At 37.4% G+C, this 27,628-nt stretch overlaps 1 protein-coding gene across 2 annotated transcripts in view; it reads left to right on the top strand.

Moving 5' to 3' along the window:
* IPO8 (importin 8) overlaps positions 1-26,820 on the top strand; it is a 44,090-nt gene extending 17,270 nt beyond the window's left edge. Inside the window, exons 9-26 of one of the 2 annotated variants that reach the window (XM_058022255.1) lie at positions 610-744; positions 1,589-1,688; positions 3,344-3,420; positions 4,687-4,803; positions 7,064-7,153; positions 7,805-7,970; positions 8,527-8,687; positions 9,130-9,255; positions 9,897-9,963; positions 10,605-10,730; positions 11,191-11,288; positions 12,320-12,415; positions 13,813-14,033; positions 20,423-20,628; positions 22,034-22,270; positions 22,941-23,057; positions 23,155-23,215; positions 23,762-23,851. In XM_058022255.1, the coding sequence (XP_057878238.1) occupies positions 610-744; positions 1,589-1,688; positions 3,344-3,420; positions 4,687-4,803; positions 7,064-7,153; positions 7,805-7,970; positions 8,527-8,687; positions 9,130-9,255; positions 9,897-9,963; positions 10,605-10,730; positions 11,191-11,288; positions 12,320-12,415; positions 13,813-14,033; positions 20,423-20,628; positions 22,034-22,270; positions 22,941-23,057; positions 23,155-23,177 (2,163 nt within the window). In that variant the 3' untranslated portion in view covers positions 23,178-23,215; positions 23,762-23,851. Of the gene's footprint in view, positions 1-609; positions 745-1,588; positions 1,689-3,343; positions 3,421-4,686; positions 4,804-7,063; positions 7,154-7,804; positions 7,971-8,526; positions 8,688-9,129; positions 9,256-9,896; positions 9,964-10,604; positions 10,731-11,190; positions 11,289-12,319; positions 12,416-13,812; positions 14,034-20,422; positions 20,629-22,033; positions 22,271-22,940; positions 23,058-23,154; positions 23,216-23,761 lie in introns of both variants that reach the window. The other variant, XM_058022254.1, reaches the window with a different exon arrangement.
* Positions 26,821-27,628: the final 808 nt, after the last annotated feature.

Here is a 27,628-nt window from a genome sequence, read left to right as displayed (position 1 = left end):
AGAGGAAAATTTTTTACCAAGGAAGCTTTGTGTGATAGAGTTGGTAATAGCATGCCAGGTGATGGCTAGAGTAAGTAATTGAAGTTAAGGGGTCTGCACCTCTTCTGATTCAGAGCCTAAGGTGAACCTGTTTTTCTTTCCTGGTTTAGTATTTCTATTCTCTTCACTGTTTTTCCAAAGTAATTTGTCTTCTTTAGGGACCTGTCATTAAATATGAATGCAGACACCAGTGAGCAGGTATAGAAGCCCCAGTTTGAAAATCTCACTGTGCCTTTTCCTCACCTATTCCAGGTTTTGCTGAGGCCTCTCTAAACTGTGAGCCTCTCACTACTGAAGTAGATCTTTGGTTTATAATCACAAGTGATCACATGATAGAGCTAATAGTAAAGGTGGACATCTGCATAAATGTTTGCAGGATTAGAACCTTGATATTTCAATGATTTATGATTTTTGGATCAAAGGCATTATAATGATTTCTAATGCTAGAACATCTGCTGTAAAACTACTTTATCTGTTCATGTATATTCACTGAGGAAGCGCACTGCATGTTTATGCATGAGGCAGAATTTTCAGTCTTCATTTAAAAATACCAATTTGTCACTTCTTTAGGTTCTCTTAAGAATCTTAGACCAGTACAGGCAAAAAGACTATGTTGCACCACGTGTTCTTCAGCAAACATTGAATTATCTGAACCAAGGGGTGATTCACTCTATCACATGGAAGCAAATGAAGCCACACATACAGGTCAGTGCTTAAAACCCAGTCATAAACAATGCATGTCATCAGAGGGGTTAAAAAACATCCCCCAGCCCCCCAAGTTTTGTGTTTTTAAAGAAGGTTTCACTAATCATTTTTCAGTTGATCTGGAAAATAAAATAGCATTTCTACACAAATGCGGTTGTGTTCTGCAATATATGACTACCCTTTATTGCAGATAATGTTAACTCAAGCAAAGATTCTGTTCCATAAGTTCTTTATTTGAATTTTTACAGTCTGGTAAAAAGTCATAGTGTACTATGCTTTTATTAGTTACTGGTGTTCAGAAATGTCATAGATTTTTGATTGTAGTGCAAAGATAGTGCACGAAGAGAACATTCATCTAAGAGGAGCTAAACCCTCTTTTAAGGACATGCTTTATAAGTGAACTAAAGAACAAATGAAAAGTGATCTTCCTGCTCTTTTATTTTTTCATATCATAAGATCCCCTGTGTGGTTAGTTAATTCCATGACTTTTAAGGGGAAGGACTCTGAAATCCATTCTCATGTTAAGTATTGCATTGGTGAGATCCTTCTGCAGAATGTAGTATTCTGCTGTGTACAGACCAGGTCCTGAAGTGTATGTTGTGCGTGGTAATGTAATATTATAAAGATAGATTGTATAACTACTGCTGCTGTCTGGGCCTGTTTCAAAAGGAAAGTACCTATAATAATGTGAATTTGTTTCTGGTAGACAAAATAAAAGAGTGCTGCTTAAAGGAATGTAACTCTCCAGAAAAATAAGTCTAATAAATTAGTGCATGGGGGAGGGCAGCTGCACTGGAATTTGATTTTATGTGTGCTTACATGTATTTGGCTTTTCTAAAATTAGACCATAACAGAGGAGGTGATATTCTCTCTAATGTGCTACAAAGATGAGGATGAGGAGCTCTGGCAAGAGGATCCATATGAATATATCCGCATGAAATTTGGTAATTTGGCTTTATTTTTTGCTTTCATCATAACTGTACCCTGTAGTTCCAGTGATCAGCATGGCCACTGTAATGTCTCTTTTCACCTGAACAATGGGGAGAACAAAACTTTTCTCTTAAATCTCAGTAATCTGTAGTTAAAACCATGTGGCAGATCAGGTGAGTTTGGGCTATGGGGCTGGTAGCTTTGATCTAAATGATTCTCTCAGAGTTTTTTCCTACTTCACTTCTGAGCACTTCTGTGCTCAGAGCAGCCCAGACAGCCTGGCTTGCTCCCTTGTTAGTGCCTGTTTCAGAATCCTGGCTTGCAGATGTGCCAGCTGTCTGCAGGTTCCTGCAGCTCTCACTTTGGCCAGAAGAGGCCTGACTTACTCTTTCCCTGCTGAAAATTGTCAGTGCTTTCAGCATTCTTCTGCCACTTATTACTACTCCATTGTAAGATAATTAGATATATATATTCCTTCAAAAGACACAGTGCAAAATCTTGGAAGTAACACATAGGGCCATATTATGAATAATTGCATTTATTAAAAGATTCATGTCATTGAAAAGGAGAAAGGTACTTTAAAAGTACAGCAATTTTAGCTGGAAAACTCCTGCAAGCCAGGCACCACAGAGATATATATGCAGCATTTGGGAAATTTTAATTAGTTGATTTGGGATTAGTGTATATGAAAATGGAATTTAAATATTCATAGAATTATTTAAAAGCTTGGAGGGTTTGTATGCAACAAATTAATTACAATATAGTGTTGATCACTAGGGTATACATACATCCTTGATATTTGGTGTGTGAATTCAGTTCTTTCTGTGTAAGTAGTGAATTTTATTTTTATGTGTAGCTGAGGCAATTAAAAAGAGATTCAGGTTGTATCGTGGGAAGGTAAAAAGCCACTCAAAGTACATTACACTCACATATCAAAGTACATTAAATGGAGTTTTTTGAGGCACTTTTGGGTTTGGAACAAGGATTTCAGTGGTCTGGTAGTATTTCCTAATGATGTTTTATCTAAAAGTTTTCAGGAAAAGTTGCTGTGTAATTTGAGTCACATTTTAAGATCTTTTAGTTTGATTTAATTTGTGTGGGGATGTTTGGATTAGAACATGTTTGCAGCACAGATTTTTTTTTCAAAATATAAATTACCCTTTCAATATGAACAGCAGAAGTTTAGTTGCAGTGAATGAAACTAAAAAACTTGACCTTTCAACAGATTTAAAACTACTCCAGATCTAAGTAGATTTTATGTACAAAAAGTTTCCCATGAGGTTTTAATAAAATCAAGTCAAAAATGTGTACATGTGGTATACAGATGGTACTGGAGTGTATTGTTGTTCTTCCTATAAGAGTTTTAATTAAAAAAAGAGACAGGATTTTTCATCTCTTGTATATGGTCTCAAAAGAGCTAATGAATAAAGAGAATATTCTTAATTAAGGGAATGAAGAGTGGCAGTGGATTTGGAAGGCAAGAAGTAAGGTGTGTGACATAAGCTTGGGTCTGACTCTTTAACCAGGAAGTGAAGACAAACCTGTCAATAATTTTGAGGTTATATGTTCATCCAGGTTTTGGGATATGCCAAAACCAAGATGGTTTAGAAAAAAAAATTATTATTCAGAAAAGAAAATTTTTAATGCTCTTTTCTCCCTATTCTTTTAGATGTATTTGAGGACTATGCATCCACAACAACAGCAGCCCAGAATCTCCTTTACACTGCTGCAAAGAAGAGAAAAGAGGTGTGAAACCAGTGGCTTTAAATTATTTGAATTTTCCTTAATAAAGTTATTTTCCCCATGTATTTGAAGATGCTAAAGGAAGCTAGTCTTGAAAAATATACTTGCTGCTACATAGTTAAATGTTGCCTGGCTGAATGCTATCAATTTGGGGAGAGTTAAAATATGGTGTGTACAAATACTAAGTGGATTCTTCTTCCAGATCTAAAATGCATCTGCCAGTTACAAAATGGGTTGGAATAGATATATTGGAATAGATTTTCCCAGGTTTACAAACATCCTCTGTCACAGCTGTTCTCAGCATCACAGACTGTAGCAGGAGGGAAAGTGGATCTGATCCTTATTAATTTTCACTGATGGTGAAAATTGGCAGCAATGAAGTTAGCAAGGACAAAACCCATTCCACATTGTTATTCTTTAAATGAGGACATAACTTTTCTGTAGATCTTTCTGTATTTCCAGTGACCTGTACAAAAATACTCAGGCAAGCCCCCTAGAAAGCAGAGTTGGCTAAAATGGTAAATGTTGTTCTAGGTTCCATTTTAACATCCAGTAATCATGGAGCTCAATTTCCAGATGGATTTTCAGAGGAAAACACAGTCTTTACATTAGGTGGAATAGGTGGAATATGACCTTTCTACTTTTTTATTGTCAAAACAGTTCTTGTCCACTGATACTCCTTCTCATTTTCATAATTTGTATTTAGACCATCCCAGTGGCATGTTGGAAAAGGACATAATGAGTGTGGAAATCACATTCAGCTGTTGGTTTTGCCAGGAAACTTTTCTAAGTCTAGTCAACTTTAGAAACTACTCCCAAAATCAATAGATCAAATTAAGTTTATGAGATTTTAGTCCAAGCTCTCCTTGAAAATATATGTATTTTCATAGATATATGCACACACACATATGTATTTATATTTATGTGTGAGACACGCCAGAAAAGAAGAGAAAAAGTGGGCGAGGTGCTGTTTGAGCCTTTTGCCTTTTCATCACTTTTTTTGATTTGCTTCAACACAGTGACAAAAATACCTTACTTGCTATTAGTAATGAGAAATTTCATGGAGATGAATCTAATTTTGACCAATTTGGCTGAAAAGTTGAAAATTCCAAAGTTTTACACTTTTAACTATTGAAAGGGGCTACATTTAGTACCTCACATTGCTCTAGCAAGACAAAATTTCTTCTTGAAAATGTCATATGAGTTGTTTAAACAATGCTATTAAAATAACTTGACTAATGGGATTGTGCGTTTTCTGTCCTGCCACAGGTATTACCAAAAATGATGGCATATTGCTACCAGATTCTGACAGAGCCAAACATTGATCCAAGGAAAAAAGATGGAGCTTTGCATGTTATAGGATCCCTAGCAGATATTTTGCTGAAGGTAAATGGGTAAAGAAATGAAAATAAGTTTGCAATTCTTGCTATCGGCTGTGATTTAAATTAAAATAGTCTTACTTTATAAAGTATGACTAGCCCTTAGCCATATTTATAAAAATCTGTAGGGAGATTGTACTCTGATTGCAATCAGAATATGAGAGTCTGTTTATTTAAAAATATTGACATTCTTTCCTGGTTTTTATTTCATAATTTTATACACAGATATTTCCTTCTCACGTTTTTCCAAAGCTCTGTTTGTTTGTTACACGATAGTCCCTTGGTCCCCTCCTGCTTTACTGGGAAAATGGAAGTGTTAAGAAAGCAAACATGCATTCCATCAGCAACATGGCCTATGTTTCTTTATGAAATTCCCCAACTTATGGGAATGGCCCTAACTTATGGGCTTCTTCTGGTTCCAGGAAAAGGTTTACTTAACACATAACAGCTGTCTAGCTTTCCAACTTTTTCACTCTTCAATAAGTGGCTTTAAGTCTTATTTCATCTGCCAGTTGGGAGGTTTGAAAAAAACTGAAAAGAACAAGGAGCCTTCCTCCATTTTTTATAGACAGCATCTTCAGAATTTTGGGTGTATTTCTGCAATCTGAATGCAAATTTAATGCACACTGTTGCTTTCTAATTGAAATTGATTACAGTTTGCCTGGTGCTTTTGTAGATGATGGAGTCCAAAATATCCCTTTGCTCCATGTCAAAAGTAATTGACAAAGCATTATCACTTTTAGCATGAGAATGGTGATCTTGTGCTGAAAGCTTCTTTTAAAAAGTGATTTATTATATTTTATCTGAATTGTCTCACTGTGCAGGATGTGTCTTCAGTTAGGAGCAACATCTTACCAGCACTGACCATTTGGTTTTTTACCAATCTATTTTATGATCTTAAATCCTGAAACATCAGTAACTTTTGCAGAATTATTGTAGATTATTTTGGATTGTACGTATCCTTCCTCATGCAGGAGTATAACAGTGAATGAGGAAACATTGTTTGTGTTGTGAGAATATTTTCATATTAACATATTTATCTCTGTCCTGTGGGGAAGAAAGGGGATTTATTCCAGTATTCTGCTCCTATTTGAAATTTTCAATCCTGAAACATGAGGTTATATTGCACTTTATACAAGAGTAATAACCTCAAACACCACAGACCCCTTTAAAATTTGAATTTCTTGTGTTTGGAATTTGACACATTGAAACATTCCATCCGCTGCTTCCATATCAAATCCTGGATTTGTAAGTGCTTTCTGCTCTTGAGCTGACTGAGATCCTGAGTCTAAGGAGCTCATAGATACAATGGGCCTGCCTGAGCCACCTGGCTCCCACAGCAGCTCCAGTTCAAAGCCTACAAAACTTCTGGCCAGTGTGCACAAAAGAGCACTATTTTCCTTTCTCTGTTTTTTCTCTGCTTAGTCCTTCATCCTGCTCTGTGAAGGCTGGGGATGAGTGTGGAAAAAAATGCTGTGTGCATTGGTGAAATCAAGTGTGATCATGTAAGATACTCGTGTTGTGTTGAGTGTCCCATTTCACCCTTTTCTGTCTTTGCCACTGAACCATTCCTTTGGATGGTGACAGCATCCCTAGCGTGTATCTTTTCTATTATTCTGGGACTATAAGGAAAGTCTCAAATCTCCATGCTGGTTCTAGCTTCCTGTGAGAATCTTGGGATTTGCTAAGGTTGGAATAATGAAGGATAACTCTCATCCAGTATCCTTCTCCAGCTAAGAAAATTTCTGTCACAAAGGAATTATTTTCATCCATTAATAAACATGAAAAAAGATGAAATTTGTTGCTGTAGTGTCCAAGACAGTAAGTTTTGATACTTAGAGTAACAGTGGTTCATTTGAAACTCAGATCTGTTCCATACTAACCCCATATTTATCTTCAGATTTATATTTTCTCCTTTGTAGGAAGAATGGAATTACCAGGTTATTGATCTTTGTTAGTTTTTTAAAAAAATCATCTGGTATTGATTGCCTTAAATAATATGAAAATTCCAGTTTACATGTTGTAATGAATAATGCCAAGTAAAATATGATATGTACAGTTGTTTCACTTACCTGGTTTAAAACTTGCTGTGCTTTTGAGTTGGTTCTATTCAAGGTAAGGGATCCAGCTCTCTTTGTGGGAGGATACCTTTATTATATAGACAAACTATTGTATTTCCCATGGTTGATATTTGAAATGCATTATGGGCTAGAAAGAAGTATGTGAAATGAATGGTCTCCAAAATTAATTTTTCCTTACTCCATCAGAAGAGTGTCTTCAAGGATCAAATGGAGCTGATGTTGCAGAATCATGTGTTTCCCTTGTTCATGTCTAACCTGGGATACCTCAGAGCTCGAGTAAGTTCACCTGCTACATCAATTCCAGTATTTGCCTCGGTTCCTTCCTTTGCAGTTTGATTTCATTCTGAATGTTACTGAAAGAAATTAGGTAAATACATAGTAAAATTTGAAATAAGATTCTTATGCTGTATGTTTTCATAATTTTGTTTTTAAAAAGTGATTTTTCAGTTAAAGGAATGGATGTAGGGTTGGTGTTGTATTAATGTTCACCTCTTCAATCAAACTTGGGAATTTGAGCAGCAATTGTGGCCATTTTTCATTAGCAGAGATGGCTGTGAAGAGTAGGTAGGATTTCCTCAAGTAGGTAACATCAATTTGGGTGTTGCTTGAAGAAAATCCCCAAGTGCTGATATCAGTCATGGACAAACAGTTTTCATTGTTTTGTTCTGATTTTATTTCCCCCAGAAGGACCAAAGCAATGAATACAAATTATGTGCACACTGAATATATTGGAATTTGGGAAAGTACAATAAAGAACTGCTTGAGTGCAATGCCTGTGCTACATTTAATGAAAGAATACACCATAATTAATTGGGGGGAAAAAAAGCAATGCATGCAAGCAAGGAGACAGTTAGCATCGGTTTTGACTCAGTTAAAAATGCTTAAAATTGCCATAGTCCCTAACTTGCTTCTCTTTTTGCCTTGCAGTCGTGTTGGGTACTTCATTCATTCAGTGCTTTGAAATTTCACAATGAGCTAAACTTGAGGAATGCAGTAGAGCTGACAAAGAAGAGCCTGATTGATGATAAGGAGATGCCTGTCAAAGTAGAAGCAGCCATAGCCCTTCAGACCTTAATAAGCAACCAAGAGCAGGGTATGTGACAGTGATTCATCAGTTGTATACACTGATCTATTGATTTTTTGTCAAGACAAGGAGGTTGGTGCAGATTTATCTAAACATTTCTGTCATTTGAAGACATAGATTTCAGAATATTTTATCATGTTTAGGCAGATTCACTTGCTCATTACATCCCAAAATTCTGACTTGAAGTTTTTATGATGTAAAAGAAGTTAGAATCAGCATGTTTTTATAAAGTAAATATCACCCATCTTTGGGGTTTTTTTAGTGAACTTAAGCAGTGTGTATGTTTAAAAATGAGCACTGCTTTATGTATGAGAGCAAGTGTTCCCTCAAAAGTGGATTTTAGCTGTAGGTGGCATTTCAATATTACACAATTTATTTACTCTGTCTACGAGTTACAGACTGTAAAATTGCCTTGGGTATGTTTTTGACTATTTTATTTCTTTAGTGAATTCAAATTTAAAAAACTTATTTTGTTCAAGAGTAGTCAGCTACCTGGCAGTTTGAAGATGCTGTATATTTGTGTTTATGGATAGCTGATTTCACCTGCTTTCTATTCATCTTTTAGCCAAGGAATATGTGAAGCCTTATGTGAGGCCAGTGATGCATGAGCTCCTGCACATTGTGAGGGAGACAGAGAACGATGATCTCACCAATGTAATCCAGAAGATGATCTATGAGTACAGCCAGGAAGTGGCCACTATTGCTGTGGACATGACCCAGCACCTGGTGAGAGCAATACTAAATGACCACTCCAGGCAGAAGCATGTCCTACTTTGAACATTTAATGAACCCTGCTTGAAGTACACACTGTTTAAAGTAATATTTACAAGAGTCCACCTTAGTATTTGCAGTATTTGTGGGGTTCTTTCTGTATGAAGCATCTTTACAACCTATAGATTGTTCAAAGACGCTGATTTGTGTCACTGCTTTTAATGAGCCACAATCTAACTATTTAGCATTTCAAATTACTTGACGTAGACTTCTGAAAAAAAAGAGGAGATTTTAATTTGCTGTGTTCACCTTTCAAATGCAGCAAGAATATTTTTCAGTGCTGACAGCTCTTAGAGATAAGGCATTGCTGCTGCTGCATTAACTGCCTTGGTTTTGAATGACAAATTAGAAACATGGTTTTGCTCTTGAATGTCAAGCTGGTTGTTTTTGTTCACAGGCTGAAATATTTGGTAAAGTACTTCAGAGTGAGGAATATGAGGAAGTAGAGGACAAAACTGTTATGGCCATGGGCATCTTGCACACAATTGACACAATCCTGACAGTTGTGGAAGATCACAAGGAGGTGAGATTTTCCTTGGTACTTTTTCATGCATGACAGGAAGCACTTCTGTGTGTGTTGCATTATTTGCCATGAATGTGCATTTACTGCAGTGGGATGGTACCAAGCCATCTCTGACAGATTGGAATCTAAAGCCCAGTTTACTTTTGTGATTTATTAATTTTCAGCTTTCAACTTCAAGGGAATTTATGTCCCAAGGGTAAAATTCTTAGCCCTTACTTGGTAAACACTTCATTGGAATGTGCTGGTTTTGGTTGGGGTAGAGTTAATTTTCTTCACACTGGCTAGTTGTATTACAGACTGTTAAAATAGAATTTTAAAAGAAATATTTTGCATAAACCTAGTTTTTTACAGTGATGACCCATATCTTTAGTTTACCCGGCAATATCTTGGATTGAATTCCTAGGAATTGGTCTCCCAGTTATGGTGCAATGTATGCCCACAAATCACACATTCAGGGTAAAGAGGTTCTTTCTGCATCAGTGAGACCTTATTTCATAATATTATGATTGTTAATTCAGCATTTAAAAATGATAAAAGCCTTTTTGATTTGAAGAACTGCTCAAAGTGAATTAGTCAAATACATGTATTTGATTGCTGTATTTCTAATTTTTTAAATAAACTGCTCTATGTTTTTATTTCAGATCACTCAACAGCTCGAGAGCATTTGTTTACAGATCATTGGCCTTGTTTTGCAGAAACACGTGATAGGTATGTTTTAGAGATATGAAAAATCATGTAAATTAATTATTGTTATCTTTCAGAACAGAATTTTATCTTTTTTTGTGTGTGTTTCTTTAAAGAATAAGCCATTACTTTACCATTGTAATTTCGCCTCATCTACTCTTGTACATTAGTCAGATTGGCTGTTGTGTTTTGGAGGTCAAAAGCTGAAGATGCTGTTCTGATTATAATTCTGACTAATTGTGTTAAAGGACAATGTCTAAATTACATTAGTCTCTTATGGACATGGTCTGCAATTAAATTACTGCTTCATCAGTATGCTGCACTAAAAGTTACACTTTTGTGATAAGGCCTTCAAGAAAAAACAAAGACTGAGGAAAAAATATATTTTGCAGTAAATCAATGAGAAGCATTGTCTTTAATGTGCTGCTGATATATTTTTTGGTGTGTGTTTACAGTGTAAAACTATGCATATCATTGTAACTATAGCCAACATAAGGCCTGTCTGAAAGAGTCTTTTACAATTTCTTTTATTTTTCTCTGTATGATTTAGTTTCTAATTGCTGTCTTCTAGTTGTTACATGACTCAGGACTTGGTTTCAGATTTCAAGGTATTTGCAAGTTAAATGTTTTTTGTAAAGCACCCTGCTTCAAATTGTCTTTTGCAGAGTTTTATGAAGAAATTCTGTCCTTGGCCTTCAGCTTAACATGCCAGATGATTTCACCTCAGATGTGGCAGCTTTTAGGTGTTCTGTACGAGGTTTTCCAGCAGGACTGCTTTGAATACTTTGCAGGTAAATTCACTTCTGTTCTAGTGATATTTTTACTGTTTGAGAATTCATCTCTAGCAGATAAGGGTCTCTTCCATTTAGTGCCAAGGTTTAAAATGATCATGTATTTGAGTCATGCCCTGCTCATCTGTTGAGTGTGGGAGTGCAACAGGAGATATTTAAGTAGGAAAAGCAAATCTGTCAGTGTGATCAGTTGTTGTAGGGGTCCTGAACTCAAAGAAAGTTGAATATTCAAAGTTAATGTGAAAATACAAATTGATTCATTAAAATGTAGTCCTGCTCTAATTCCAAGAATGCAGCCTGCATAGTGCATTTTATGAAGAATTCTTCCAGGAAAGACTATCAGAGTTTGAATTTCCAACCATATTCAAGAACATCACCTAATGAATTCCCCTTTTTAAGACTGCCTCTCTGGTTAGTACTTTTAGTAACTTTTTTCTCTTTTGCTCTCCATATTTTGCAGATATGATGCCTCTCTTGCATAATTATGTGACTATTGACACTGATACTTTGCTGTCTAACCCAAAGCATTTAGAAATCATTTACTCTATGTGTAAAAAGGTAAGGCTTCTGATTCTTACTGTTGTTCTTATCACTGGTACATAACAATTAGAGGAGCTGAGTGACCTGAACATGCCACGTGGTGACCAAGCATTTCAGAACTAAGTGAATTTTAGTCTTGACTCAGTTCTGAGCACACACAGCACCTTCACACTTTTTAAGTGACATACTTTAAGAAAATTACATGCAAAAGGCTGTGTGGGAGAAAGTTGCTGTTTGTCTTGACTCTCTTCCATGGAAAGCTATTTTGGTAGGTAGGGAATTAATGAAGCCTGATTTCCTTGGGTTGTGTATCTTGCAGTTGGACTCTCTGGTTGTCAGCTAAGGTGCAAACTCATTTGAAGTTCTTCCTACATTTATCTAGTTTCTCTTTCATGCTGAGTCTCTCACGTATAATAAAGTATGAGATCATGCTGCAGTCCTCCTCTGATTTGGGGCATTAGAGAGTGTTAAGCATCTAGCTACTTGCTTATTTTTAAGAAACTTGGAGTGTTTATTAGATTGTGAAAATTTTGCTTTTTTTGTCAGGTTTGATTGACAGTGACCATGGGGTTGAAATGTATTGAGATGAAGCACTCAGTTTCATTTGTATGTGCCTACGCACAGAATGATTGCATACATCTTGTTCTTAATCAGAAACTAGCCTAGACATAGCACTTCACTTTGCCACGCTGTTAACCTGCCAGTGACTATTAGAATTGAAGTGAAAGAATGGAAGCACCATGTGGAGAACATCAGTGATTCTTCTAAGTGACACTTCATTCTAAAAAAGGGATAGTGAGAACATACAAATAATATAACATTCTTTAAGAAGTACAGTAATTTCTTCTAGTTTTTAAAATTCACCTTTAGCCACTACTAATCCTTGTTTATGTGCTGTAGAGATGAATTATGTGTCTTAATTCCTCACAGAATTTAACATGAATACATATGTATATGCTGTGTAGAGATTTTTGGATGTATGCAGGTACAGGAGCGCTTGCTTTCAGTGTTGTCAGTGATTACTGATAAATTGTTACTCTGATTGTTAGGTACTGACAGGAGATGCAGGAGAAGATGCAGAGTGCCATGCAGCCAAACTCCTAGAAGTGATTGTTCTTCAGTGCAAAGGACGGGGTATTGACCAGGTGATTCATATTGAACAGGTTTTCTCTTTTATTGCTTTCAAATGATCCATGACTCCTGAGAGAAACAGCTGCAGTTAGAGAATTTGAGGGAAATGTACACTGGGGAGAAAGAAGTAAATGAGCTCAGGAAAGTTTGTAAGGTTGGGTTTTTTTTGGTTTTGAGACAAGATGTTAGTGGGCATGGCCACAAAATGGATATGGACTGAATGACAAAGACATAGTATGTTGTGCAAGATTGTAGCTTTTTGCTTTCTCTTAATACAATTTCCCTTCTGATGCAAAACACATAGTTAAAACTACTGTGGCTGAGAGGTTAACTGTACATATCCAACTGCTGTTGTTTCTCCAAGCTATAGGAACTTTTTGATGTTTTAAATTACTAAGTGCATTTAGAAATGCAGATTTTTTAGTATGGCTTGCTTGTGATTGCAGAGAGAAACATAATCACAATTTTCCAGAGTTTCTTAGGACACCTTTTTAGAAAGTAGTCTTTTTCCTATTAAGGGCCAAATTCTGGACTCATATAATGAGCCTAAATTACCTTGACACACCATGTTTGATGTTGCCACAGTGCAATCCATGGATTTCAGTTATAAATTTTCAGTTAATTTCACTGAAAGTGATATAACTTTGCTCATGTAAATCTGAAGTAATTGAAGATAAAAACATTCTCTGAAAGGTTTTATTTTTTAAAGGAAATCTGGAAGAGTTTAAAGTGACTTCAATGTATTTGCATTGAAATAAATATGTGGTGGAAGGCTTAATTGAGTTGTACAACTCTATGGATTAAAATGATTGCACACTGAACTGAAACTCATAAACTAAAACTTTTGTAATGCTTGCCAAATTTTTGTAATGTATAAATGTGCCCGTTGAAATATACATGTGTTTAGAAGGTGCTTATTTCATTGTTTAGAAATTTGTGCATGTTTGCTTTTATCTGAATAAAGTCATTTTACACTTCTATAAAAAATCTAACATCACTTGGAAAATCTTCTAACTATGTTATGAATTTAGGTAGTTCAATTTCTAATGCCTGTTAGTTTTGAAATAGTTTAGTATCCTTCTTCAAAGATGAGAATGTCTAAGTCTTTTTCTAAATCTTTTCAACATGCTAGAGCAAACTCCACCAAAGGCCTGAAATATTCTCCCCTGTGCTCAGAATAACACTGCAATTTTTAGCTCAGAGAAGAGCTGTTTTGAGGAAGATTTATAAGTGTGTGATCAGAGGCTAGAAAGTGAAAGGAATGTGTTCCTTTCTTCTATACCTGAACTTCAGATAACTCAGGACATAATTCTGGTAAAAATATTACAAAATTTGGTATTATCTGGCAACATGTCTAATGACAGTTTTTTTTTTTTCCCTTCCTTTTCTTTTTGTCTTCTTTTGTGCCCAGTGTATTCCCCTGTTTGTGGAGGCTGTTCTGGAGCGCCTGACTCGAGGAGTTAAAACGAGCGAGCTCCGTACCATGTGTCTTCAAGTTGCCATAGCTGCGCTCTACTACAATCCTGACCTACTTTTGCACACCTTGGAGAACATCAGATTTCCACACAATCCTGAGCCCATCACTGCACAGTTCATAAACCAGTGGATGAATGACACAGACTGTTTTTTTGGGCAAGTATTGAGAGGTTTATTTTTTACAATATTCAATATTGACCAGCTGGATTTCAACAATGTGAGAAACTATGATACTCTTGAAAACTTCTAAAAGTTTAGTAAGGAATAAAAGGGACAATATCCAGCACTAGGGTGCTTGGCAATCTGCCAAAAACACATTGTTGGCTTAAAACAATGTTCTCTATATACTGTTATGTTACAGGGGGTACATACATATTCATAAGAGTTTATACATATTTAAATATTCCTGTGAGTTTACATGTTCTAGAAACTCTTTTGCTTGGTTTTAATCTTTGACTTGTCTACATGCCATCTTGTAGATTAAATCAATATGTTTTATTTCTTCTTGAGGCTCCATTCTGTTGTTGTGACACTTTTTAATAATTGGAGAATCAGTAGTAAATTTTTTTCTCTTGGTGTTCTGGTTCTTGTCACTGTTATCATTCAGATAAGATGGTCCACAAATGTGAGAAACAACCTGGCTATTTCACACCATTATCTGGGCTAGTTACACAAATAAAAGCATTTTAATACATTACTCAGTTTTCATTTTAATATTATGCTAAGGTCTAAGATATAATATGTATTTATCACACTATTATTTATATAAGCTATGTGGTACATACATAAACTGGCAGACTATATTATACCAAAAAACAGTTAAAAGGAATTTCAAATTATATTATATCAGAATCTTTGTGACAATAGCTTGCAAAGGCTAATACATAGATGCAAAAGCCAGTAACTGTATTTACCATTTATAACAAACAACATGTTAACTTTTTATCTGAAACACTGTGTACATGCTTTCTGTTCTGGATTTTGTAAGTTATTTTTAACTGCTCCATTTAATTAAAAAAAAAAATCACTCTTTGCAGTGAACCCCAATTCTGATTTTAATGAATTTTCACAATCAACTTGCATATTTATCATTGTGCCATTGACTTCTTCACATCCTGCTGAACTGAAACGTCACTGTGACCTCCCTTGAATGTGTGTGTGCTGCACTGCTGTGCACTCAGGCAGGAGCTGAGCATTTGTAAAGTTAATGAAGAGGAGCAAAGCCTGTCATCACCTAGCAAAGCTTGCACTTGATGCTGAGCAGAGGTGAAGGCCAGTGCTTGCCCCTCAGCTGAGATGTGGTGTCTTAACTGGGAGATTCACCTCCAGTTAAGGGCAAAGCAGACAGATGGAGTTAACAGCTACCTCTCACCTTCCTGCTTGAGTTTTGTTTTGCTACTGGAGGCTGACACCTGCCTGCAGGGGTATGGATAGGCTTGGATGGGTGTCTTCCTTAAGTTGCTTCTTCCTCACCTTGTGGTAATATTATTGGTAATTGCTAAATTATTTTTATATCTACCAGCTTTAGAAAAGGGCAAGACATTTTAGGATTTCCATGTACCAATTTTCTTGTATGGCTGAAGCAAAGTTCTTGAGCTTCATCTCTTTGTGCTCACATGCTGAGCAAATACAGAGATGGTAGGAAAGAAGGTATTCCTTACAGATGATAAACTGAAAGAGATTTGTAGTCTGAAACAGTTCATCCTGGAGCATTCACTGGGAAGCTAGTCAGATTCAGAGAGGAAAAATGTTAGGGTCTGATAGGCTCCAATCTCAGTACTGTGAACTACTATGAGCTAAATTTTCTGTTCTTCTGTGTTGGTCATCAAAAAGCATCAGCTACTGAAACTGCTGTTCAAATAAACTCGTACTTGGAGCCGAGACAAAGGTTAACAAAGCCTGTGAAAATGAAAAGTTAAATACGTGGTTGTCATGCCCATCATTCTACCCAGAGTGCACTTGAATGGCAGCAGAGGGTTAGAAATCTCTCTTTGATCTGCTGCCACCAGCAGAGGAATAATTATCTGTAATATTGCTTAAATCTAAAAGTCACTCTTCCTTCTGTGCTGTCTCTTCACTTTGTGGCTCCCAGATGTAGGGTAGGGCTTTTGCTGTGGTACTGCTGGTGAGGCTGTGATGTGCTGGAAGGGACTTCCTCCCTTTCCCTCAGGAGAGCACTGCTTCTAGCAGACTGTTTGTTTTCTTAGGAGTATTAAAGGAGCCTCAAATTCAGAGGCCTAACTGAACAGGAAAAGACAGAAGTGCAAAAAATTTGGTGTTCTTGAAACCCTTTCTTGGGTCCCCCCCTAACAAGTTCACGTCTTCATCAGAGAGCAGTGGGCACCTTTATTTGTACAGCCCTTTTTCTCTTCAGCTGCCATTTGTTGCTTTGGTTTACACTTAGCTCACTTTCCATTAAGAGGCAGTTTTAGGCCCAGATTCAAATAATTTGGTAGACTCACAAATCCTAGAGAAACTGAAAAAGATCAAAGGAGATCCACCTCCAGATGTGAAGGACCAGGTGAATCTTGCTGTCATTTCTTTGTCAACCATGCAGGAAATCTGGAATGTGGGGGTGACAGGGGCTGTTCAAGATGCCTTGTCCACATAAATCTCACACTCTTTTCCATGGATACTCCATCCCTGGAAGTGTTCAAGGTCAGACTGGATGGGGTTTTGAGCAAGCTGGTCTAGTGGAAGGTGTCCCTGCCCATGGCAGAGGAGTTGGAACTAGATGACCTTTAGGGTCCCTTCCAACCCAAACCATTCTATGATTCTATGTCTTTCTTCTGTTCCTGTGAAGTCTTAGTCCCCATAGATTGTGCTCTGCCAGCAGCAGGGTTGTGCATGGCTGCACTTGCTCAGGCTGGAGCCATTGGTGTTTGCCAAAAGAATGCAGTGTTTGTGGAGCAGCATATGCAAACACATGAGATGAAATCCGTGGGGAAAATGCAGGAGAAAAGCAGTTATGGTAAGATAAGTAGCTGTTCTTCCATTTTATTAAAACCATTGAAACTATTGAAAAAGTGTTACAAAGCTGACATATTAAAAATTAGCCAAACAAGGAGAACTCAGAATTCCTTGTAAGACCATGCATAAATTCAGTATGTCATAGTGGAAGTCACATATCTGTGGTTGTGTGCTGATAGTGCCTATATGCCACAGGATATTGAATGTATTTCTAAATGCTTTCTGCAGTAACTTCACACTGGAAGGCCTTTTGCAGAAACATTTGCTCCTTACCTCTTTCTACCTTTTTACTGACAGCTGAGGTTTGGGTGAAACATCTGCATGACTTCTGCTTATTCTCATACTAAAAATTCTTCTGTCATAACTAGGATGAAAATAAAATCTCACTTGCTTCAAAAAAACCCTCAGTAAGTGCTTTTGGGTTTTTTGAAGCTGAAGAGGGTTATATATTTGATAGGAGTTTGATAGTTAAAACTCCTAGGTTTCTCAGAGTTGTACATAAAAATCCCAGTCTTCTGTTGGTTCCAACTTTGCAGCTAGAAGGAAATGGCTAATTATTTGCAGTTTGTCCAGGAACTGGATTGATGTAAAAGAGAGAAACTTGATTCTCACAGTAAAAGGAAAGGCTTAGCATTTTTTTTCTGAAATACTTTCAGCTTGGTTTAAAATACAAAAGATTTTAAAATCCTTTGTGCTGTATTAGAGAAATATGTGTTAGCAAGAAGAGGTCCTGCAGATTATGAGGACCACACACAGCTTGTTAAAAATAGACATGGCTTGGAGTTGTGCATTGCAGGGCTGTGTGTTGTGTGTTCAATACTCCAGGCTTGATAAACCATTGAGGAATAAGCAGAGTCCCTGATTGTTAGGGAGGGCTATTGTGTGCTTCTGTGCAAATAAGTACAGATCTCAAAGCACAAATTACTGAGAAGAATCATATCCAGGCTCCCTTGAGCAGATGGAAGGGTGCTGAAATAATGAGCCTTTTGATAGCAAGGGAATGGTCCTGAAGCCATTCTTTGCTATTATGAAAATACATAAAACTCTGTTTTGCCTGTTCAGTCCTTAATACAGCTGGGGTATAGTAGAATACTGAACTTCAGGCAAGGCAGATGCTTTTCCTGCTGTTTCTCTGTGCTGGCAGGTGGAAAAAAAGTCTCCTTCTGGCTCAGGTTCACTAAAGATGGCTCAATGCCTGAATTTCTGCTGTCCTGCAGGGCCTTCTAATATCATGCATATTCTCAAGACATGTGTTCATTCCTGCAACTTCTCTCTTTAGCAGCTTTAAAGTGGAGCATGACAAATGTGCTGTGGGTTTTGATCATTTGGGCTGCTTCCCAATGATGACTCCTTTTCAAACAGCAGGGCTTCATTCTTGTACTTTGATTTGCTGTCCCAAAATGATAATTTCATATGAAGCTAAGCCATTAATGACTAAGATTTATTTTTTTTTTTACATTTTACTGTTGCATTTTGCAATTTGTGTTGTGCAATGGTAGCTTTTTCAAATGTATGATAAAAAGTAGTGCTAAGAGTTGTTAGTTTACTCTGGTGCATGTGGCTTCTTTGTACATTTGGGTCTTGAAGAAATTTCATGGCTTCCCAGTGTCAGAATGCAGGATAGAAATCTTGAGCATAGATTACAGAGCTTGGGTCACACTTGGCTGACAGTGCTGACTAAAAGAGGAGGTAAAGAAAGTTTTTTACATTTGTATTTGCACTAAGGATGGATAACTCTCCAGATAACAGCTATCCTTCATTTATAGGTAGCATTATCTTTAGCTTGGCTTTTGGTCTGCAAAAAGAGAGAGCGAACGGCTTGTTTTTAACATGCAGGAGTAAGTCATTTCAGCTGAGAGGAGTAAGGGATTTATGTTTTTTTTCTCATGAAAGCAGACCCTGTTCCTCTATCTCAGTCTCCCTGGTTTGCAGGCCCTCTTTTGTGACCCATGCCATGTGAAAAGAGGATTATGGTTACAGGAATGCTGCGTTCCTGCTTGCACCTTGGTGCGGTTTTCAACACGTGTAACCAAGCAGCCAAACCCAAGGTGACAAAGTGTGTCATTTGATATGCTGCTTGACTTTGTTGTTCTTGGAAGGTCTGCTGGGATCATAGTGTTCTGCATGGTCATATATAATTTATTTTTGTTGTCAGCTACTCTTGAGAATGAATCACTTCAGTAAATCCTAACAGGAGTAACAACATGGGAGGTATCATGAAATCCCTCCAGATCTCTAACCTTGTTTAAGCACTAGTAAAGTTTAGAAAGCTACAATACAGGATCACTTGTGTTACTTAAAGGATATAGTAGTTCAGTAGCATGTTATATAGGAGCTTAGGTAATGAAATTACCTAAGCACTGAAAAGCTCTATCTCTGTAGTGATTTCTGAAGTGGTGGATTGAGCTGGTAGTCCCCCTGTCAGTTTTATTGCAGCCTGTGGTGCCCATCTTATTTCTTCTCTCTCAACTTGTATTCTTTTCATTCCAAAGTAAAACTGGTTCAGTAATAGAAGTATCCCAAGAGTTTAGAGGATGGCCATTTTCTCCCAGCTCTGGAGGTTTGCTGGGTTTCTCTAGGTTTTGCTGCAGAAGGCTTGCACAGAAACTGTCAGCATCAAATTGAATAGCTGGAACAAAAAAGCTCCTCTCAAGCCCATAATGGCAGAATACTGTAATGTTAGCTCCAAGTTGACTACTTCTGATGTTTCCTGTAAAGAAGAACCAGAGAGTATCTGCAGAGGCACCTGGAGATGTTTTTTCCGTCTTGTTTGCAAAAATTCTTTTTTCTGGAAGTGAAAATCAATTCTTATGTTTAAGAGCATAGGTTCTTACCTAGTTTCCTGACTGTGGTCCCATAAAAATCTTTCTGCTACTAATTCAATTAATTTCTTTCCCTTCAATTGTCTTCAGTTTGTTTTACTGGAGGGCTGCTCATTTGTAAGTTCCCAGTTTGAGTATACTGCCAGTTACTCTCGATAAGATGGAATTATTTCCCTGCTTTCACCAGAGTTAGCAATGTGTCTGAAGTTAGCATTAGAAATTGTATATTGAAATATGTATAAGCCATTCTGATGGACTTCTCATAATTTAACTTCAGCTGTCCCTGGGGCATTCCATAAATGCACCCTGTGATTCAATGCATTCCTGCTTATCATTGCTCTTCACTAATAGTTTTTGCCAATTTCCATCCCTGAAACAGTACTGCTATCAAAACCAAGGCAAATTAATTTTTCATCCTATTTAATAATGATAATCTGTATCAAATGCTTTATTAAAGACAAGATAGTCTACATAATTATTAAACAGTATTTATTTAGCATTACAAATTTTGCATTTGGTAATCAGAAAAAGTTGCTCCAGGAATTTGACCAGTGCTTGAAAGTTGTTTAATTGTTCTTGGATGAGTACTTTCCAGTGGGAAACTTGCATTCAGAATGAAGAAAATAGTTTGTGTAGGATCTTTGAATATAGACTCTGAGACATTGTCTTCTGCCCATGTCAAGATTTTAATGGTCTCTGTATATCCTTGAAGTGAAAAATCTGGTTTTGTCTAACAATTGTGTCTTGTTTCAGACTCCATGACAGAAAGATGTGTATAATAGGACTGAGCATCCTAATGGAATTGCAGAACCGACCACCTGCAGTGGATGCTGTGGCTGCCCAGATTGTTCCTTCAATCCTCCTCCTCTTCTTGGGCTTAAAACAAGTGTGCGCCTCACGAGAGCTCACAGAACACGAGGATCATGCTAAAGATGAAAAACACTTTGCAGAAGATAATGGTAAAATCTCCCCTTTTCACATTGTGGATTTTGTCTGGATTTAATTTAAAGGGGGTAAGAAATTGCAGTTCGTTTTTAAGACTCATTAGTCTGCTGAAAATAGCTCAGCTTACTGGGTGCTTGAAATACCATCTTAGGAGTTGGTTTTTCCTCCCAAAGTGTGTAATCAAAATGTTTCAAGGTGTAACAGCTAACATTTTGTGAAAGGGTAGTATTGGTTCAAGAGTAACTTGCAGGTGTATTCTTCTGGGTTGTGAATATACTGTCTTCTCACATAGGCAGCAGGAGTTTGCCAGGATTCCACTAGGTATATTCTTCCTGGAAAGAAGCTGTTCCACTACCCAGCTATTTGAAAGACCTTTTTGACTGAATTTTGAGGGAGATCCTGGCAGATCTTTGTCCAAATGGAAGGTTGTTTGCAGAGTAGGGTTTGAGACAGCTGAGGTTCCTTGAGCACACAGGCCTCTAACCTCTGTGTCTGCCAGAAGAGAAAAAACATCAAAGAATGCCTTACTGAGGAAATTGAGGGGAAGGAATTATCCACAGCATTGCAGGCAAATGTGTTTGACAAGGAGTAGATGTTTTGAGGTCTGAAAATCAGATTGGACCTAAGCATAATATGTAATCCACTTACATGTCACCTATAATTGTTCTGTAATGGAATCACATAATTCTTCTGACTGCATAGGACTACAGTATGGAAACAGCACAGAAATGTTCAAATCTCTATCCTGTGATTCAGTCCCTGCTTGCTGCATCTATAGTCATCTTTATTCTTTCTAAACTGCTAACACAGGAAGAGCTGCAGGTTTTGAAATGAAGGTTTTGGTTTTTTAAAATCTTGATTATAAGTCAGAAATGCTTTTCCTTAATTAGGAAAAATCAGTATTAGAATTGCAGGTTGTAGTTGCATTTAAATCAGGGCGTCATAGTTTCATAAGCAGAATGGAAGGTAACACCAACTTAAGGTGTTCAAATAAGGCAACACTCAAGAAGAGAAGGCATACAGTTGGTCTGCAGATGGATTTCTCATGGTTTCATATACATTTGAGAATTCTGTGCAAGTCTCTGTAATTTAAAAAGAGTGATGGACCATTTCTTGGAAGACGTTTCTTCAAAAATTTTGGACTCTGTAATTGCACAATGACTGCATAAATGAAAGAAGAAAAAAGATGGCAGTTCCACATTCCTCGAGTCTGTGTAGAAACAAAAGTTTAGCTGATCTTGAATGTAAGAAACATTTTAACATTTAACATAAGACTATTAAAGATTTTGGGGAAGGGATGTTAACAGATGTTCCCCTTTCCAGCCAAAACCTAGATTTACTAATTGTTTTTAATTCATCAGTCATTGTTTCCTTGTAGTATTAAACTTTGTTTTACAAACCATATCAATGCTTTTGCAGAAGAGATACCGAGCGATGAGGATGAGACAAATGAAGTGAGCCAGGCAATGCAAGAGAACCACGGTGGAGGAGGAGGTGGCAGTGCTGGAGGTGGAGAGGAAGAGGATGAAGATGATGATGATGATGATGACTGGGATGAAGATGCACTGGAGGAGACTGCTCTTGAAGGGTTCAGCACACCTCTTGACCTTGAAAATGGTGTTGATGAATACCAGTTTTTTACACAAGCACTTCTGAGTATGTGTTTGCTGATTGGCAGAATGATATAACATGATGAAATCATGCTTTAATTTGGAGATGTTTATGGTCATCACTGGGGAAAACCCTTTTCTTTGTTATGAGTAATGGTTTAGATTACTGAAATGGTAAAACCTGATCTCACTTTTTAACGTTAGTCCTACAATTTTTTGGCTTACTAGTGCTGCAAAAAAAATGACAGCAAATAGAGCCAAAGATTAATTCTCTTCACATTCTCCCTCAGAATTTTTCAATCACAGCCTAAATAAGTGGGGCTTGGTCACTAGAGAGACTCGTATATAGAGAAATATTTCTCACCTTCTTGATGTTAATGGAGAAATTATTTTCTCCCTTTCCTGTTTCACTAATCCTGTTACTTTTAGTTTTCATATGAGTTTTAAATGAGAAGATTCAATTCACATTGTCCATGAATAATGGCCACATGGTTAACGTTCTGTTTCATAAAGCAGAGGATGTAATTAAGTCCCCCAAAATGGATTGCCTCTATTAGAGTGGGAATTCTGTGCAAAGAAAACCGACAGGAATACTGATCTTGTTTTGCAGTGCAGATTCTGTTTTAAAACCAGCCAGAATTTCATGTGGTTTGTTATTCTGAAATGAACTTGTGTGTAAGCTGATGGTCCCTTTCCCTCCCTTGCTGCCCTGACAGCGGTGCAGAGCCGGGATGCAGCCTGGTACCACTCCCTGACTGCACCTCTGAGTGAGGATCAGAAGAAACAGCTGCAGGAGATCTACACATTAGCAGAGCACAGGAGAACTGCTGCAGGTGAGTCACTTCCCTGGGCCCCTTTCAGCTCTTGCAGAGATGTTGGAACTGCTTCTGATCTGTAACAACCACCTCTGTGCTAATTAACATTTTCTAGGAAGCGTGAGCAGGATATCATGATTACATTATTCCTTGCCTGGAAGTGTGTGTTATTCAGAGTAAGTTTACTGTTGTTTCTAATTAATTGCCTTCTCATTGACTTGTGCTGTTGTTTTTTTTCAACAGGGTATGAACTAGTTTTAAACAATCTGACATTTGAAATGAAGAACAAATTAAGGCAATATCTATCAGCAGCCAGGCATTTGATGAAGATTACTATCAGTTATTATGTTTAAAAGTTTTCTAACTTTTTAGCTACTTATGTTGCCTTGCAGTTAGTGTGATGTTTTAGATGTGTAGAAAGCTTGCATCATGGAAAATAAATTCAGATTTAATCAAAAAGAATAGTGTAGCATAGACTGACTTGGTAAAGGATTAATTTCTCAACTCTGTTGTAGAGGTGTGCACATTTATGCCCTCAGAGAAAACCTGAGTGTAATTTATTCCTGTCATTGCATTTAGGGAATGAAATTTTGACTCAGCTGAGAGTTTTTTCCATAACTTTGCATTCATAGTTGAGCTGTATTGTCTCTTACTTTGTAAGAGTCATCACGTGTTTGTTCTCTGTAGACTTATTTTTCATATCCTTTTTCTTTGAATTCTAGAGACTAAGACAATAGAACAACAAAGTGGCTACACATTTGACAACAAAGGACTGATCACAGCATTTAATTTTGCTGGAAATACTCCCGGTGGCAACTGAAGGATTGGCTACAAAGGTCAATGGGAAGGGTCTCATCATTACATTTTCTTGAAATCATCGTGACTTCCGAGTGATAGGGGAGGGTAATTTAATGCTGCTGAAGGTTTTCTGGGAAATAGCAGTGTGCTTCCCCCACCAGAATGCTCTTTCTAACCAGCTACTGTAATGTACAAATTCTTGTGGTGTTTTTATAATTTGATGGACTGAAAGGAAATGTTCGTCCTCAAGGAACCTGGATGACCGGGAGGGGCCAGGCTGCATCTAATTGAGTTGCACTTCTCAGGTTTTTGCTGTGCAGAATTGATAGATTCATATGGATAACAGTGCCTTCTGTTGTACATGGATTGCCTGAACAAATGGATTTTGGAGTGCATTATAATTTTTTAAGTGTAAGGACATTTCTTGATACACTGTAAGCCTTGGTTCCATGTTTTCCAATCACCTGCTTTTTACTGCTCGGTTTAATTGTTTGTTGGTTGCATACAAATTGCTGGATTCACAATATTAGCACACCTTCCCTATTTGGTGCAGACCAAATGTGTAGAGGGAGGTGCCTGTTGGAGTTGCAGAGCAAACACTGGTTATGTCAAAGGGTCTTAACAAAATGGCAGATTTTCCCTTGATGCAGTAGTCTTAAATTATTTCTCTTAGCCATGAATTCAATTTGCTTGAGTTACAGTGGCTTGCCTGGCAGGTGCCTACCCTAAATCTACATCAATATTAGCTCCTGCCTGGACAAATGATGTGGCCCTCTCATGTAGATGTTCTACATGACAGCTTATTTCTGCTGTTATTGATGAATATTGGATTATACATGGGATAATCTCTTCTGGTTTTTTTCTTTCATTACCATTCCAGTGGTAGTACTGAATAATGTGGTAAAAAATATTTGCAATATTTTATTTATTTTGATAGAAGAAGAACAGCTTCAAACTTACTTCTTATTGTTACACTTTGTGATTGTATTTCTGGTCTGCATTGCAGTTGGTTATTCTTATTCCATGCTAAAATTTCTTCTGACAGATTTTTTTTCCTGAATTTTGAAGACTGGTTTCACCACTGGAGGTTTAGATTAGCTATTAGGAAAAATTTCGTCATGGGAAGAGTGGTCACACATTGGGACAGGTTGCCCAGGGAAGTGGGAAGAATCAACATCCCTGGAAGTGTTTAAGCAACACATAGATGTGGCACTTAGGGGCAGGGTTTTGCAGTGAACATGGAGTTAACAGTTGTACTTGATGACCTTAGAGGTCTTTTCCAACCTAAAGAGTTCTATAGGACAAGGTGTTTGTGGAGAAGTTCATTTAGAGAGGAAGTGATAGCAGTACTAATTTGAATAGGTGCCCCTCCTTTAGCTCTACTGGGATCACAGTGGTGTAGCAAAAAGAATAGGGGTGCTTTAGAATGTGAACTTTGGATTGGAGATAAAATGTTTAGACCAGATTTTGTCTCTGTGTTAATTTCTTTATGATTTAAAAATATTCACCAATCAGTTTTAAACACATACTAATAATCTATTTCTTTACAGCAGTGTCCAAAATAAAAAGTCAAAGCCTTTCCCATACCCCATCAAATTTTCTTCAACTACAGTAAATTACAGACTGCTGGCTCTGTGCAATGCTGAAGCTTTCATTTTGTTATTCTGGGTGAGTCTGATAAATCTGAAGTACTCTGTGCCTTGGCTTCTGGAAAAGGCCAGAGGATCTCTACCCGTTTTCCTTCTGGAATTTTCCTGGCCTGGCAGCTGTGGGGCACAATGTTCCCTGCACTTTCCTGTTTCCTGCACCTTTTTGTCAGACTCTAAGGCTGTTTCTGTGCTGCTGCTTCCTCTTTCTTTTTTTTGCCTTCCTTTCCCCAGCAGCTACAGAGTAAAGTTGGCCTGGTTTATGTAGGTTTTTCACTGATGCTGCTTATTTAATAGCAACAGTGAAAATGTCTCATTTTTAGGCCTGTTGTACATGTGGAAACAGTGAGAATTCTAGGGTCTGTATTTTTAAAAGAGAACAGTCTATTGAGCTGCACTGGACAGGCTCTTTAAGGTCAGGCAGAAGAGGGCCAAGATATCCTTTATTTTGAATGTCAGGTTATGAAAATTACAGGTCACTTCCTAATTTAGGCCTGGGGGTGTACTGACTGAGACACTAAGTAAGAAAGCAATACATCCAGTTTGTTGAGGAGTTCATCAGAAACCACAGAAGTTTTGAAATCATTCACCAATGTAAGAAATAGTTTTTGGAAGTTAAGGGCACTGGTGACTTCTCTCTTACCTGTCAATTGAAGTTAGGTATTAGGCAGGTAAACTGTTAAAGCCCTTTATTATTTTATTAAAAGAAGCAAGATTGTCAAGTTGGGTTTCTTTCAAAGCCCATTTGCCTTCTCTATACTGGTGTGCAGAGTAGAAGATGGATTTATTTTTCTTCTGCTAATGAGGTTGCTTGCACTGTCACAGGCTTATATTTAGGAGTTTGTGTTCAAGGTAAAATCTGCTTTTGCATAGCATCATCTTGGTGTCACTAAGCTGAACTATGGCTGCTCCCTAGTTCTGCTTCTTGTATACTTTTCAAATCAGCTGCCAAGAAAATTTCATCCAGATGTTTCATACAAGAGTTTAATCAGCATTGTGGAGCTGGGAATCTTTGTTGTCTATTTTGCATTGGGGTCAGAGATGTCTGAGGGAATGGCATGTAAAAAGGTTAAATGCCTTTCCCTTCCCAGAAGATTCATGAGCAAACGTTTCTACTGGCAAAAGCAAATGTTAATGATTTTATTCCTTTTTTTTTGAAAAGGGTTTTCATCCAAAAAGATTTATTGGGCTCTGGCCTTCATTTTAACACATGGTTCTCTTTTAACATGATAAATACCCATTTGTACATGCTCATAAATACGTAATGGATTTTAGGTGTTTCTTTCTGAGCTGTGTCCAGCTTTGTACTGCATTAAAGGGAGAGTAACACAAATGTGCATTTACTGTCTCACTTTGAACCGAGGTAATTGTGGAATATCAGATACCAGCACTGCCAAGCAAGCATGATGTATTTGCCATTGGAAGGATAGAGAATCATGAATGTACTGCAAAATAAAACAAAGGCTGATAACTGGTGACTTAGGTTGCCCCATGCCCATAATCCCAAAGTGTAAGGATGATCTGTGTGGGCACCACAGTGGCTTTACATAGGAAATTAGTGTTATGGGGGTTGTAATCATAGCAAATGGGAACTTACATAAGCTGCTTTTCCAGATAAAATTAACTGATCCTGGGTGTTGAACTGCATATGCTGTTTTGTCACTTGTGAAAAGAAAATAAGAATCACCACGTGTTTTGGCTGCCTCTTTTTGCTGTCTCTCTTTCAGCATTGAAGTACATTGCTTGCTTTCATTACAAAGCAGAATCTTTAATCACAATGGCCAGCTCCTAGAAGAGTGCAGAATATCAAGCTGAGGGAAAGGTTGGAAAACCCCAAACCTCAACAATCCCCCAAAACCCACATGTGCACAGTCTGACTGAAATGAATGTACTTGGGGAGTGTTAAGTCAAAATATTTAAAGAATGTCACACAAAATGATATTGTAAGATTCTTTCCTTTAGGGAAAAAGGCTGCCTGTGGGATGAGAGGGAGCCATGAAATGCTCTGCTTTAGGACATGCCCTTTGCCTGTGAAGTCCTGGCAGTTTGTGGCTCTGGATTCCATCATACATGGTAGGACAGTAGAGATATTTTTTTTCTTACTACAAAGCCAGAGTCTGTCTTGAGATTGTCTTGAGCCAAAGG

The sequence above is a fragment of the Melospiza georgiana genome, chromosome 4 (genome assembly GCF_028018845.1).
Source record: "Melospiza georgiana isolate bMelGeo1 chromosome 4, bMelGeo1.pri, whole genome shotgun sequence".
In the NCBI taxonomy this organism is placed as follows: Eukaryota; Metazoa; Chordata; class Aves; order Passeriformes; family Passerellidae; genus Melospiza; species Melospiza georgiana.
The sequence above is the reverse complement of the archived record's forward strand: the minus strand, read 5'-3'. Positions and strand labels throughout refer to the sequence as shown.